General features: G+C 38.7%; 2 protein-coding genes across 4 annotated transcripts; both read right to left on the bottom strand.

The window, feature by feature from the left end:
- Positions 1 to 318: 318 nt before the first annotated feature.
- Positions 319 to 4,946, bottom strand: LOC111465099 (peroxisome biogenesis protein 19-2-like). The gene is made up of 5 exons (XM_023109390.1): positions 4,643 to 4,946; positions 4,499 to 4,547; positions 4,136 to 4,412; positions 673 to 989; positions 319 to 562 (listed from the first exon to the last, which is right to left on the bottom strand). The coding sequence occupies exons 1-5, from the start codon at positions 4,680 to 4,682 to the stop codon at positions 517 to 519; spliced, it is 729 nt and encodes a 242-aa protein (XP_022965158.1). The 5' UTR covers positions 4,683 to 4,946; the 3' UTR covers positions 319 to 516.
- Positions 4,947 to 6,714: 1,768 nt separating this feature from the next.
- On the bottom strand, positions 6,715 to 15,125 carry LOC111500221 (protein transport protein SEC16B homolog). Of its 3 annotated transcripts, none has more exons than XM_023151900.1 (14): positions 14,068 to 15,125; positions 12,920 to 14,031; positions 12,363 to 12,689; positions 11,380 to 11,508; positions 11,147 to 11,269; positions 10,808 to 10,975; positions 10,427 to 10,552; positions 10,210 to 10,344; positions 9,559 to 9,686; positions 8,937 to 9,045; positions 8,534 to 8,851; positions 8,294 to 8,446; positions 7,864 to 8,168; positions 6,715 to 7,763 (listed from the first exon to the last, which is right to left on the bottom strand). In XM_023151900.1, the coding sequence occupies exons 1-14, from the start codon at positions 14,684 to 14,686 to the stop codon at positions 7,229 to 7,231; spliced, it is 4,287 nt and encodes a 1,428-aa protein (XP_023007668.1). In that variant the 5' UTR covers positions 14,687 to 15,125; the 3' UTR covers positions 6,715 to 7,228. The 3 variants fall into 3 exon arrangements, with proteins under 3 accessions (XP_023007668.1, XP_023007669.1, XP_023007667.1); XM_023151901.1 differs by having other exon boundaries at positions 12,920 to 13,995; XM_023151899.1 differs by having other exon boundaries at positions 12,920 to 15,125.
- Positions 15,126 to 15,479: the final 354 nt, after the last annotated feature.

Raw genomic sequence — 15,479 nt, 5'->3', positions numbered from 1 at the left:
AGTTTCTAAATATGACAAAGATGTGGAAACGAAAGAGATAATAATTAGTCTCCTTTTCTCTTTTCTTTCTCCCACGAAGTTAAAATTGATACAACGAGACAAAGTTTACGGTCAAACAGACAAGATAGAAACCATGTCCGTTACTACAAGGTGCTACATTATTTCCAATCCATAATCCAAGCCGAAGCCCAGACAAACAGACAAGGTAGAAACCATGCCCGTTACTACAATAATCTTATGTTCGTGAGCGTGTGTGTGTGCGTGTGAGTGTGAGATCGAAAAAAAAGTGCACGATTGAAACCAAGGCAAAAGGCACAATAGGCAGGCAAGGTATAATTATAAGATTTGAGTATAAACTAAAAACTAGGGTTGAACATTGAAACTTAACAACATATAATTATTTATTGGACAAAGTAATTTCTTGGAGATTTAACAATATTTCTGAGCAAATATGAGAAAATCAATGGAAGGAAAGCAGCAGCACATATCAGATCATCCAAAAGCATTACCATTACCTCACATTATACAACAATTTGCCTGAGACTCCAACATCTCTGGAGATCTGCACATATATATATACACATATCGAGAGAGTATATTCGTTAAAATATGTTCATGACGAACGATACGAAAAGAACGAACGAGAGATAAGAACAGGGAGAATCTACTCACAGTTGTGCAAGATTTGTTAAGTCGAAATCAGGTGCCAGTTCTTGCACGATATCATTTGGTGGCTGACCACATTCTTGCATTTTCTGCATGAGCTCAACGATTTTACTGAAGTTGTCGGGTTCACGTTCGTACACGATGTTGAGATCTTTTATCAGTACGTATTGCTGAGAGTAGCGTTCGTATTCTTCTTTGCTCAAACTTGCTTTATGCTCCTCCAACCACTTGGGATATCTTTCTCCTATTTCTTTCATTGGTTCATGGAGGATCTCTTTGGATAAAAGTTGTTGCATCATGGTCTCAACAATGGATTCCATGTCCTAACAAATAGTGCACGTTAAAAATTCATGATAAGACTCAAATGGAAAAATGGCCAAAACAGAGTGATCAAAAGGGTGCCCCAAGGAAAATGTTCATTTATGGTTCAATTTCGAAAAACTTTGTCCGAAAAACTTAGCGGGCTTGCAAATGAACGAGGAAACTATAAATAAGGCCTCCACCTATAATAATCCAAGCCCCACTATTAGCAGATATTGTCCTCTTTAGATTTTCCCTTTCGGGCTTCCCTTCAAGGATTTTAAAACGTGTTTGCTAGGGAGAGGTTTCTACGCCTTATAAAGAATGCTTCGTTCCCCTCTTCAACCGATGTGAGATCTCACACCACCCAACACTAAAAAATTAAAAACTACTTCACGTCTTCCAAAGAAAGCGAAGAACCGATCACCAACCCACGACAAACCTTAAAAAAACCCATCATCAAGCAACCTTGAAAAACTCTTCAGCTTTTCAAAAACTATTAACCCATTGAAAGAAATTTTTGGAAAAACCATCACCAGCAAAGAAATAAAAAATCTCCTCAACTAAGTCATCAATCTAAATATGAATTCAAAACAAAACTTTGTAAAGCTAAACCGGAAATAATTTCACGAAAGAGAAATTTCACGAAACTCGAAACCTCAAGATTCTATCAACACACAAAATTTGGCCGACATGAATGATGCGGTTTCCTTCTTCTGTCACAACACTGAAATAATAAGTCAAAAGACTTTCGAAAAAACTTCAAAAACATCAACCTCCATATTGAAATCCATTGGCTGAATGACTGATTCCACACGACTCAAACTTACCTCAGAGTCAATCACAAAGACGTCCCCACGAGGTGGACGATCCTTTGTCGAGTGAATAACTCCTCTTGTTAAGCCTAGAACATGGCCCAAAGGAGTGAAGACATAATGATTGTTGAGGGGTAAGATAAGTGAAGGGAAAGGTGGTAAGGCAACATTTAGATTGGAATATAAAAATTCTTCCCCATTTAACACTTGGGAGCTTGGGAAAAAAAATATAAGAAGTTTTTTTAGATTCCAATGCAGAACCATGAAATCGCTTAGGACTACTCGAAAGAACAATGATTGAAGAAAACCCTTCTACGCCTCTTTCTTGCAGAAAAGGAGTGTAACAACCCAAACCCACTGCTAGCAGATATTGTCCTCTTTAAGCTTTCCCTTATGGGCTTCCCTTTAAGGTTTTAAAACACGTATGATAGGGAGAGGTTTCCACACCCTTATAAGCAATGCTTTGTTCCCCTCTCCAACCGATGTACGGTCTAACAATCCACCCCCATTCGGGACCCAGCATTCTCGTTGGTACATCGCTCGGTGATTGGCTCTGATACCATTTGTAACCACCCAAACCCACTGCTAGCAAATATTGTCCTCTTTGGTTTTCCTTTATGAACTTCCCCTCAAAGTTTTAACACACGTTTGATAGGGAGAGGTTTCCACACCCTTATAAAGAATGTTTTGCTCTCCTCTCCAACAGAGGTGGGATCTAAAAATCCACCTCCCTTGGGGTCCCAACGTCCTCGTTGGCACACCGTCCAGTGAATGACTCTGATACCATTTGTAACCGCTCAAGCCCACCACTAGCAGATATTGTCCTCTTTGGGTTTTTCCTTCTGGACTTCCCCTCAAGGTTTTAAAACGTGTCTGATAGGGAGAGGTTTCCACATCCTTATAAAGAATGTTTCGTTCCTCTCTTCAACCAATGTGGGACCTAACAAGGTTCTACTGGTTGCCCCGTGTTCAAACTTCCAATTTGTAAATAAGGCTATTCCTTCAATGAAATATCCACTCCATCTCATTTCCAAGTACATCCAACCAGATTAACTTTTGACCAAGATTCTATTCAACAAAGAAGCCTTTGTTCACACCATCAATTAAAAAAACTAAGTGTGCGTAGATGACAAATATATATCATGAGGGAGGTGGTTGGGAAATCAATAATACTACTACCTATTTTACATAAACAGTTAAACTTAGACCATTTAGACCATTTTCAACTATTTCAGAGTACCTAACGTCGATTAAATGCACTCGCCAATCGAGTTCAAAGCCATCTATCTCTCAATAGTGAAGAATTTTAGCAATGATGGTTTACAGAAAACTTATAACGTAGACATTTGAACTCGTTTAAAACAAGTTAAAACTCCATTGCGTAAAAGGAATATACAGTGTCTGAAGGCAAAATCCCCAATAAATGAAGGACCTAAAGCAAGATAATGATACAGGGCAACCAAGAATCATATTGTCATTCCATAGAGAACCTTCTAACAAAAAAGGACCTGGAAAGATATGGAAGATGCTTTTTTCTGAAAAATGAGGGAGAAAATATTTAGAAACACTTGCAAACTCCAAAAAAAAACGCTAAGAATAAGTCTTCGTTATTGTCAGCATATGCAAGGGTCAACAACTAGACATCACTTGTGAGATCCCACATCGGTTGGGAGAAGGGAACGAAGCATTCTTTATAAAGGTGTGGAAACCTTACCCTAGCAAACGCGTTTTAAAAACCTTGAGGGAAAGCCCAAAGAAAACAATACCTTCTAGCAGTGGGTTTGGGTTGTTACAAATGGTATTAGAGTCAGACACCGAACGGTGTGCTAACGAGGATGTTGAGCCCCAAAGGGGGGCGGGGTTGTGAGACCCCACGTCGATTGGAGAGGGGAAAGAGTGCTAGCGAGGACGCTGGGTTCCAGATGGGGGTGGATTGTGGGATCCTACATCAGTTGTAGAGGGGAACGAAACATTCTTTACAAGGGTGTAGAAACCTCTCCCTAACATATGCATTTTAAAAACCTTGAGGGGAAGCCCGAAAAGGAAAACCCAAAGAGGATGACTGAAATGTCACAAGTTACTTGATAATGAAAGAAGATTTAGAGCATCTTTACCTCCTCCTCTTCTTCTACAAGCATTTTCAGAAGAAATACCTTTAACTATGGACCAAATGCCATAAAAATCTCCTTCTAAAAACACTACACACTCCTTCATCATCATACCAAACTCCCCCTTAATCAGAATCTAATCACTTGAGACTACAAAACATTGTTCAAGAGACAGAACAAGGAAAAGTAATGCAATTAAAGGCCAGATTCAACATTCAAGAGTTCCAAAGGCTTGAAGCAATGTACCTGAGAGCCAGCCATCTCCTCGAACTGCTTCACCCAATCTTCCATCAAAGCATCTTTACCAAAATCTTCAACACCAGGTTTAGGACCAGTCACTGATTCAAGCCCCTTGACAGCCTCCCTGGTCTGTTCTCTGAGCTTATCAAGAGCCTCAGAGACATGCGATTCCTTCGAAACTTTTTGCTTCCCTTTTTTCTTGCTCCTTAGGTCAGGCAAACCCATCCCTAAACCTTGAACCCCAGAAGGAAGAACCGCCCTACTCTCCGCCCCATCTCCACTTCTACAAGAACACAGAACTAAAAACGTCAAGAAACCGACTAAAAACTCTACCAAAAGGAAGTTTCCAACAGAGATTGATCGATAAACCTCGAAACGGAAGGACTAAGGTCGAATTTCTGAAAATCGTCCAAAGCACCTGAGACAATTCGAACAGAATTCATAACAAACACGAAGAAAAACGTAAAAGAAACAGAATCCCACAACGGATTGGATGAAGTTTGAAGGGCATACTATCAAGAAGTTCGTGTAAATCATCAGGATGGTCGGCCATGGATGAAATGGAACTGGGTTTCGAAGAATTTGAGCTAATTCTATCGATTTGTCCCAGTTTTCGAGAGATTGAATGCGGCCGAGGTTGTGATAGCAAGTTGCAAAACTGGAAAAGGGTTTTTGGGAGAAAAACCGGCGTGGGACGGGATTGCGAGAAGCAAATTCTCAGAAATTATCTGGCGGTGTACAAAATTATTGTCAGCAAATCGATCCAATGGTTACCATTCAATAATGGATTTGACTCGTTGACCCTAAAGGCATCGCCAAGTTCATACTCGCTCAATTTTTCATTTTAATTGGAAAAATGCACGGAGTGTTCGCAGCTACAAATTTGGCAATGATTTTAATAAAATACTTAAAAAGACTTTTTGTTAAATTTGTTTTAAAAAAATAAAATAAAATAGATTTGTGAAAAGATTACAAGGGGTGTGTTTGGTTAATTAAATTAATCAAGAACCATAGCTAAAAGAGTTGATTGTAATGCTTCGTGTACATGATTCAAACAATTTCTCGATTTGTGTACGTCTATATGGGTCATGCTAATCTTCTCTTTATCATTTCGATTTTATCGGATTTTTCGAACCACATCCTATTGGGAGATATTTAGCTCTATTACTATTTAACAACTCAGGTCCACGATTTGAAATTGGATTTGGCACCCAATGATCTCGACACTGCTCTATATCCCTACAACATGGTCACATTACTTATTTGTTTCGAATTGTTTCCAATAGTGAAAACTACTACTACAAATCAGCACTAGTTGTTTTAGTATGATTTGTTCTCACTTATGCTAAAAGGACTCGTGTTGATAAATGATGACAAAACATGCTAAAAAGACTCGTTGGTTTGTGAGGATAGTTTTCACTCTTAGAAGCATTTCGAGACAAACAGGTAACATGAACGTGTTGCAGAGATGCAAAGGCATGTCGGGGGAATTAGGTGTCGAATCCGAGTTCCAAATCTTGATATGAGTCTTGGACATGAGGTGTTACAACGATTGAAAATGATTTTGTGGAAAGATAACACGTTGTGTGTCTGAGTATAATGATGATCGCTAAAAAGGGGCGATTGAAAAAGATTTTATAAAAGATTACACGATGTGTCTAGATAATTAACCACAAATGAGCACTAAAAATGTGATGGATGAGCACTAAAAATGTGATGGAAAATAACTTTGCGAGAAAATTGCATGTTGAGTGTCCAGGTAGCCTCATCAAGTATAGTAAAAACTCATACTTTTTCAAAATGATTTTTCAAGTAAGCCTAGTATCCATCGTTTACAACTAGGACTACTGGGGTATCTAATCTCATTTACTCCCCTAGATTTCGTCTCTTAGTGTCAGTGTTGGCCCAGCAGAGTGTTTTCACTGTTAATGTTCTTTTCGATCTCTACGCATTTCATTGCTCCACCGAAAATTCCCTCTACCCCTACTGTATCTAGCTTGGTAGTTTTTGCACCGAAAATTCCCTCTGCCCCCTACTGTATCCAGCTTGGTAGTTTCTACCACTTGTCTAGGGTTGAGCCCTGGGATTTGACGACAGACTTAAAAAGCCACCTATAGACGCTTTTTAGTTTCTACCACTTGTCCAGGGTTGAGCCCTGGGATTTGACGACTTGAAAAGCCACCTACCGACGCTTTTCGTCCGATCATTTCAGATAACGCTTGCATCCTCTGTATTACCGCAGCCACTGATATAGAGTTAGCCGATGCTTATTCTCCGGATATCGTCATTGAGCGAAAATGACAAATAGGATCATGAGAATGACTTCATGTTGGAATGTTTTATTAAATTGCATGTCTTCGAAAGGTCTTTCAACCTCCAATATTGCACTCTTACTTTAATTTCCACAAACATATGAACAATCAGCAACCTCCAAAATGCTTAATCCTTTATGACATAAAATAGCTCAACGCACTCCTCCACTGCAAACATGGCTTCCACGGTCGTGGCAACCCCCTCGTTGCCACTATAAGGTAAAATGTTTTAAGAATACTCCAAGCCTCACATCCACATCTAAAAGCAAATTGCAATCACAAGGAACAAATCGTCTTATTCTTCACAATTCAGTACACTTTTCCATCTTGATGATGTTCAAATTTGAAGCACCTTAAGGGCCATTTTCTAGTCTCTGAAAAACGGGAGGGGCGGGTGGGCGGACGGGGGTTAATAAACAAAAGAGCTGTACAATGGTGCCAACAAAGGCCTTCTGTCTTTGCTTTTAATGTAAAATACCAGCTCCAGAAGTATCATACATTGGTAACTCCTAGGAGAATAAAATCAACTCACATCTAAAGCATATAAGCATATAGAGATGATTGTGGACTATATTTGTGTTCACAAATTTCAGGGTTGGGAACAAAGAGATTTCAGAGAAAACAAAAACGGCACATACTTGCTGAGGACTTGCTTTGATGAACTCTATATTCTGGTGCATACGACGACCGATCTTTTTATGCTGGAGAGATGCAGGCGCGACGATTGTATTCGAGTATCTGTGTGGGTCAACTAAGGAACAAAACTTAGTATTTACATGTTAACTACTTAAAGTTCCACCTCATGGAGGTCATCTCCCATGCCACCACCGCCATTAATTGGTGCTTGGACAAAAGGTGGTGGTGGTTGTTCGCTAGGCATAAAAGAGGATGGGGGCATACCCAATTCTTCGCCGAGAGGTTTAAGCCCCGTTGGTTTATGAGGGGGGCTTAAGGCATCACTGAAGTTTGCACCGCTCCATGATGCAGTTCGTCGGGAGTTTTCTGCTCCAAAGGGCCCATTGACACTTTTATTTGCACCCTTGACTGAGATGTTTCCCAAGCTAGGGAACCTTTGCATAGGCATAGTTGATGAGGGACTAGAAAATGAATCGTTTGTGGTGGATGTTGAAGGATGTTCAATGGTTGTAGTGTCTTCATGACAGGATTCCGGTATAGTCTCCTCTGTCGGTTCGGTTGGCAATGCGGGACTTGGAACAAAGAATTTCGCACTGGCAGCAACCTTCGGCTTAATTGATTGAACGGAAGGTGACTGAAACAAGTTTGCTGAGCTCCCACTCCCTTGGTTGAAGGTGTCAACATACCTAACAAAATCAAATAAGACAGCTTGAGTTTCACTGAATGTTGCAACGAGGAAACATATGTTTCACTGATGACACACGAATTAAACATTTGATGTAGTACCTTGAACGAACACCCATCCGTCCACGAGCTGAGAATTGGTTTGAACTTGGCGGGATAGGGGGGATTCCGGAACTATTTTCTGCAGGAATAGGATTGGGACTTGCAAACTCCACATTTCCATCATGGGATGGTGCTTCTTTCTTTAGTGTAGATCTCAAGTTGTAATCAGTTCCACCATTCTGGAATGTTGTAGTTGTGGGAGGTGGTGGTAAGGCTGGCTCTTCTGCTGGAGACTCGGCACCTTCCTCAACCCATCTCTTCAGCTTTTCATCATAATAAAATTTGTTCTTCTCACCCAATTTCGCCTTCAGTAACACAACGGAAAAACAAAAACAAATATAAGTGGCTGATAGAAAAGATATAGGCAACACGTTTGAAAGAATACAAAGATTTCGAGGAAAATCTAGAAAAATCTGATGCGAGTAACAACCTGTCGACCCAGGCGAGGTCTCAAGACTAATCCAACAGTCTTTTGAAGCAATTGTGAACCAAAACCAAAACGAGTAAAACGAGATGCTCTTGAATCTGATGTTTTGCCTTGACTATCAGCTGACATTGATTCCTTTGAAGAACTGATCTGATTCTGTTGCAAATAATAGAATTGATCACTTGATCTGGTATATCTTTTTCAACCGTGACAGAGTAAAAATGAAAATTACAAACATCACACCTGTCTTGGAGTTCTTCCAAAATCTGGCTCTGAAACACTCCTGCTTGAAACTGTCATCTTACTGCTATCGGCAGTCCGCTCACTTATGGGCTCCATTGAAGCAGATGGAATTAAGGATGACATCGCCATTGTTGACTGACTAGTTGATACTCTCGGGACCACTGGCTCATGATAATGTTCATTATCATGAATATTGCCATGTGAAGTTGATGGTATAGGAGGTGGCAAGCCCCCGACAACACGATGAGCAGTACTGTCAAAAAAGTTTAGCAGTTTTCCGACTAATTTTGCGGGGGCCAAATTTGCTGTGTATCCACCCTACGGGTTATATGCAAATTGTATAAACATTTATTGAAACTGCCTCAATGTTTTAGTTCTGAAACCCAGAAAATAGGATGAATACCTGTTGATGGGCTCTAATCCTCTCCTCAAGAGAAAACAGCAACTGCTTCCATGTTTCAACTTCAGGTGCACGACCAGTTTTAAGTGACTTCAAAACTGCTTGGCAATACCTGATCCAAATTCCAGAATATCATGATCTTGTAAGATCATCAAAAACCCGAAGTCATTCGAATACGGATAAGAAATCTTGATAGTCTATTTGGCCTCTCTCAAAGGACTAGATGATGCAGGTACAGAATTTTTATTGATTTTGGTCTCAAATATTTAATCGTTTCCTGACTCAGCACAATAGATATTCTTTTTTTGTTTTTTTGGAACATGATAGGAATCACAATAGATAGTATTCTTGGGAATATACTTTTGAAAATGTTAAAATTCCTTAGATAAACAATATGAATGCTCTTCTTTGGGGTGCTAACGTTACAACTTTCGGGGGACCTTAGGCGCTTTAAGTGAAAATGAAGAAATTATTACTTTTTTCCATTTTTCAGTCTCGAGATTGTTATTCAAAATATATAAATCCAGGAGGATCCAGGTTCTCTTTTTTTCATAATTTTTTGCTTTTTTGATGTATAATTCTTATCCAAAGGAAAAAAGAAATGTAAACCAGTGAAGGCACTTACTTCAATGAGTCTGAAACTTTCCCCACTTCTGCTAACATGTATGCGTATATGAGCTTATATGGCTGAAATGGTAGAAGGATAAACTGAGAGTTTCCAAGAACTTTGGAGTATTCGTATAATTCAGTTCTCTGTCCAGATACACAAGTAAATTCTGTATGAATTTATGAAGTAAATCATTAAAAAAATAAATAAATAAAGGAAAGAAGTGCTTACAACAGAAGACTGCTGGAAATAATTGTAAAACAACATCGGTACGATACACAAGAAAGGAAAATTTCCAATAAGTAGCAGACAGCACATGCTAGATCCAAAGATCAAGAACACCACAAAGAGAGGTTATTTTCTAAAAATGTAAGGCACCTATATGAGAACAGTGGACAGTAGAATGCATGTTTTTAACTATATACAAGAAGTCAAAAATCAATCATTTTTGTCTTATATTCTATTTTATTTCCATTTTTTTAAAAAAAATAAGAGTTTGAATACTTTTAGCTCACTCCTGATAATTGTTTGTTTTATGTCTACAAGTATCCGCACATTTTTATTAACAAGTGTTCAATACATGCCCAATAAATGTCACACCCGTATCCACACATCAATAAACTTAATCGTACGACTGATTGTGCTTCATGGAATATATCTAATGAATACCTGGATAGCCTCTGGGCTAGCATAGGTTCGAGGAAATTTCCAGTGATCAGCTCCAATAAGACAGAGTCTAGCACTGTCTGAATATGACTCAAAGTTCGCCTCGGCAACTAAATAGCAAATGTGAGCAGCAGTTATCTGAAAATGTTGCCCAGCCGATTCAGGTTATGAAACATTCAATGAAACATCAGTCGCAAATATTTTTCAGAAATAATCTAACCTCACTCCTTTCCTTCCATAAGGAGTCTCCAAGGTGAATAATTACAAGTTCATCATCTTTTGTCCTGTTGGCAGTTATCACTGCTAAATTTTCTTCCCAATCATCCAGCATACTATTAGCAGAAAACTGTGAATATGACACACAGAACAACACATGAGCTTCGTAAGGGACAAATACCCGAATAATAATAAATAAATAAAACATCACATATCCTGAAAAATTAAGAAAAGCTGATCTTCACTGCTCTCCCATTACAGAGTTGGTTTCCATTTCATTAAGGAAAAGAAAATACTATCCATTGTAGCACCATAGTTGAGTTAAGGGATAAGGCATACAGCAATACAGGATATATTTTTAAGACGCATCTCAACCCTACATCACCTGTGAAGAGTTTTGAGCCATGCTACCACCCAGAGGATTGATGTTAGGCGTCGAAACTGTAGAAAAGACTTCTGCTGGTTGCCCAGCTATAAGCAGGCATAGTGTCCGCAAAGGCGATCCAGGTACCAATTGCTCAAGAGCCATTTGCTTTACAGTATCAATGTAAAACTGCAAAATTCAAAATGCACGCTATACATAAATAAGACTTCAAATATAAGGAGTTTTCACCAAATATATGCATTTGAGAATCCAAGACATAATCTAAGAAGGATTGTTAGCAAAGATAAAACCCAACAGGAAAAATAAATAAATAAATAAATAAAAACACAACAAACTAACCTGGTTGCCAAGTTGTGAAGCAAGAACAAGGGCAGGTCCCCATAACTGACCCTCTTGTGCACATTGTAAAGCCTCTTTTTTTCTACCAGATACTAGATGACTTTGAACCTCAGAAGCAGTTGCCTAGAACATGCACCAAGAAAATGTTACATCACCCAGAAGCTAATGATTTACTCTTGTTTCAATCTCGTTATCATGTATTTGCTTTAGAATGGAGAATTATCAATTAATACCTGTATTTGTCCTTCAGAAGGCAATATTTGCAAGCAGTGACTAAGCGAATGATAATTATTGAATTGCACACCATTCTCCTTGGCAGAAGCAAAAAGATTGGCAACTGCTGATTCTGGATTATCACTTTCCTGATAAAAAAATACAAGTATAAATTAGGAAGAAATGTAGTTGAAGTGTTCATAATGAACAGAGTTGGAACATTGCCCATGGGCATAGTGTAAGGATAGCTCAGAACGGTGCAACAATAAGTTGTAACAAACCAAAGGTTCAATAATTAAACTACGAGAAAGAGAACTGGACAAGTAATTTGAATTTTTCATTTATCAATTAAATTGTTTCTCTTCTAAAAAATTGACTTTTAATTGAAACAATAATTAAATATATACTTCTTCACACACTGCTCTTTTAAATCAATCATTTGCACACACACATATTGGCAGGAGAGAAAGCTCTTTGGAAGCAAGAGCAATAGATATCGAAAGCTACGTGAGGACTCTGAATAAGATGCAGAAAAAACTCGGAATTAGATAGTGTTAAATAATATATTAGGAGTAAATTGGCCCAACACACCACAAGAAATCTCCAAAGCCACAATAATCAGTGTAACACGTACATGAATGACACTAGTCATACTTAAGAATATATCTCCTACAAGCGATCTATTGGATAAGAAAAAGCTTCCAAAACAGGCAAAAGAAAACACCCTGGTGGGCAAAGGGAGCAGGAGTCCCTTCCCCAACAGAATTACAAGTAGACCTTCCAATCTAAACTAATAAGGAATGTGGAGTAATCACAAAAAAGCTTGTGTTGGCTACTCCAATTAGATGAGTTTTTATTAACTCCATGGCCGTCCTCTCGGAGAGATATCTCAACTCCTCATTTGGCCATAATGTCAACAATGTAAATTTAAATGTAAAAATATAAAGATAAGAGTTGGCCATAATGTCAAACACATTTATATTCTATGGGGGGAGTAAGTTACCCCCAACACAGTGTCAGTGCCAAATGGTGATCGAAGTTTCCCGTAATGCTGATGGCATATCTTAAGCAAATTAAGAAGCAGCCTCAATGCTTCGCCTTTTCTGTAATCCATTCCTAATGATTCACAATTTGCAATCCTTTCATCAATCCATTTCTGCAACTCTTTATTCCCCACACTTCCACCAACTAATGGACCAGGAAAGGAATGTTGGCAGAGAGCACTGAAGTAATCGCTTGCACCAACATCATTGCCAATAGCGTTGGCATTAGTGTTACCCATGACAACTTCCATCATGTTCAGGACAGAAATTGTGCCTCCAACAGGATCCTTCACAAGTAACAAAGATGACAGATCAGAGTAGACTCGATGCATCCGAATGAATATATCTTGAAATATTTTTAATTTGAAGAAGCACACAGCGGGACATGATTATTTTGATTGTGGTATATGTATCGACAAGTAAAATATTAAAGCCAACACCTGCAACAGAGTATTTTCCTGCCTATTAGCCTATATGCAACAAGAGGGAAACAGACAGATAAAAAGGGTGTCCTAACCTGACTACCATAAGTTGAGTTTCCAAACGAGCTGCTTTCTTTCACCACAACAAGTTTACCTCCAAATCCAAATGTTACCAATGCATGTGGAGGACGTCCAGCAGAAGATCTTCCAACATTTGAAGCATAAGAAGACTGATGACCTCCGTGAAAAGATTGTTGAATATTAGTCACCTGTTTCTGATTGCTATAATAGTCACTCGATAGAGACACATGTTCATGTTCCTTCGAATTTTCCTGATGAACCTGATGACCATAATCCATAGTTGAGGGGAAGCTATTTAAGCTGGTAGGTCCATTGACGTCACTACGACCCTGACTTGGTTGGAAATATGATGGAACTGTTCCATAAGAACTAATAGACTTCTGCTGCTCATTTCTTACAGAAAAATCAGGACTTGAAGACGTATCCACTAGCTGCTTTCCACCAAAAGTTGGCTCAGCCTGAGATGAAACACTTTCTGTTGACCAGCTAGTCAAACTCTGTTGATTTTCATTATGGTGAGACCCTATCAATTTGTCATCTAGGCCTTGATTATTCACATCGCTCGATCCATATTCGTTAGGCTGCACATTATCACCATACATACTACTGTTGCCATAATTATAGCTATAAGCTGATACATGCTCGTTTTGATTATGCGGAGCTTCATTAGTTGTTTTAATTGATGAATTATAGGATTCCAAGGAGCACCATACTTGAGAAATTGTGTCATAATACCAACCGGGGTATTGAGGATCGAAATACATATGTTCAGGGTACCGAGTATTTCCTTGTGATACATGATTAAAGTTAGCAACACCATCTGTCGTGCTAGTCTCAGTTACAGTGCCAACAACAGACTGAGCAGTTTGTAAATACACCACCTCTGTTTTTGTGGCAGAAACATCAGGCCATTCGCCGTTCAAATTACTATCAAAGATAGCTTGGACGTTCGCCGCTGCAACAGAGTTCTCTACTTGATACCATTGTCCCGAAACCGAATCATATTTCCACCCTGGATAGAGATCTTCCCACTGCTGACTGCTACTTAAATCATTCTCAGCCGAAACTTGATCTGTGGATCCTTCATAAACTTGATGATGATTTTGATCTGTGGATCCTTCAAAAACTTGATGATGATTTTGATCTGTGGATCCTTCAAAAACTTGATGATCATTTTGATACGGCACATAATTAACAGAGTTATTTGCATGGTTCTCTTCTGCACTAGATTTAACCATCGTTTCACCATTCAAATTATTCTCCAAGGACCCACTGAGAGGCCCTGCGTCATTGTTACCTAAATCATTGAAAAAATCCGAATATGATCCAAACCCCTGCCCCCAATTTTGCGATGAACCAGCATGAAACGAACTCCATCCTACCTCCTTTATGGCCGGACCACCAGATTCACCGCTCTTGCCCGCCAACGAATCGGAGGTTGACTCTGATCCAAAATCATCATTAGCCCCTACAGAATTAGAAGAAACCAAAGAAGCCTTCTCTTCTGCATGTGCTCCCAATGCCCCTGGATCAGCCTCCACGAAGCCCTTCTCCCCTATGGCTTCATGCCCATGGTCACCAACACCACCAGAATCCTTGAATGTATTGTCTGCATCATTCATACTCAGATTAGAAAATGCCTTGGCATCGTCAGAATCATTTCCATCGAGGAATTTGGATCCTGAATCATCGCCCTCCACATACTCATCTTCCACCAATTTATCAAAGAATTCTTCATCTGTTTGATCCTCCACCTGAAATGGAGGAGGATTGGGAGCCATCTTTTAAACCCTAAATACGCCCCCCCAAATTCACACCAAACCCGAAGAACAAATCCGAATTCTCACCTCAACCAATTCGATTACAGCTAAAGCCGCAACATAGACCGAGAGATCCAGCCCTAATCGATCAAATGCACCTCAATACCACTTCCCCCAACTACGCAAGCTCTAATCCAATACATCCAACCCTAAAACGAGCAAGATCCGTCTACTCTGAAACCTCTCCAATCAAGCAACGAGAAATCAACTAACAAGGATTACCAAAATCAAAAAGAAACACACACACACACACACACACACACACACACAATTCTAAACATACACTAAAATTCAACGCATTGTGCGCAGCGAAAAGCCATGAATTCTAGCACAAGAGACAATAACTTACAGATCTACAGAAGGATTTGCAACGAAATGTCACAGAGAGAGAAGAAAAAAAAAATTAAAAATAAATAAAGAAAAATAATAATAATAATAATAATAAGAAAGAAAGAAAAAAAACCCCTGAAATAAGCACCACCCACCCAATGAGCTTCGTTTTTTTTTTTAATTATTAATCTCTAAAATATATATTTTATTTTTATTATTTTCGTATTATGTGATTTTATTTTCTTTTTTATTATTAATTAATTGGAATTAATAATAGGTGTGTTTAGTAATGTTATCCTGTTTCTTATTTCTTATTTTAAAAATATTTTTTTAAGAATTATTTTAGAGATAAATTATCTAAAATGACTTTTGTATTAATAAATAGTCATTTTTACTAAGAAATAAAAAAAAAAAAAAAAAAAAA

Source organism: Cucurbita maxima, unplaced genomic scaffold (genome assembly GCF_002738345.1).
Source record: "Cucurbita maxima cultivar Rimu unplaced genomic scaffold, Cmax_1.0 Cma_Scf00028, whole genome shotgun sequence".
In the NCBI taxonomy this organism is placed as follows: Eukaryota; Viridiplantae; Streptophyta; class Magnoliopsida; order Cucurbitales; family Cucurbitaceae; genus Cucurbita; species Cucurbita maxima.
This window is presented reverse-complemented; position numbering and strand designations above follow the sequence as displayed.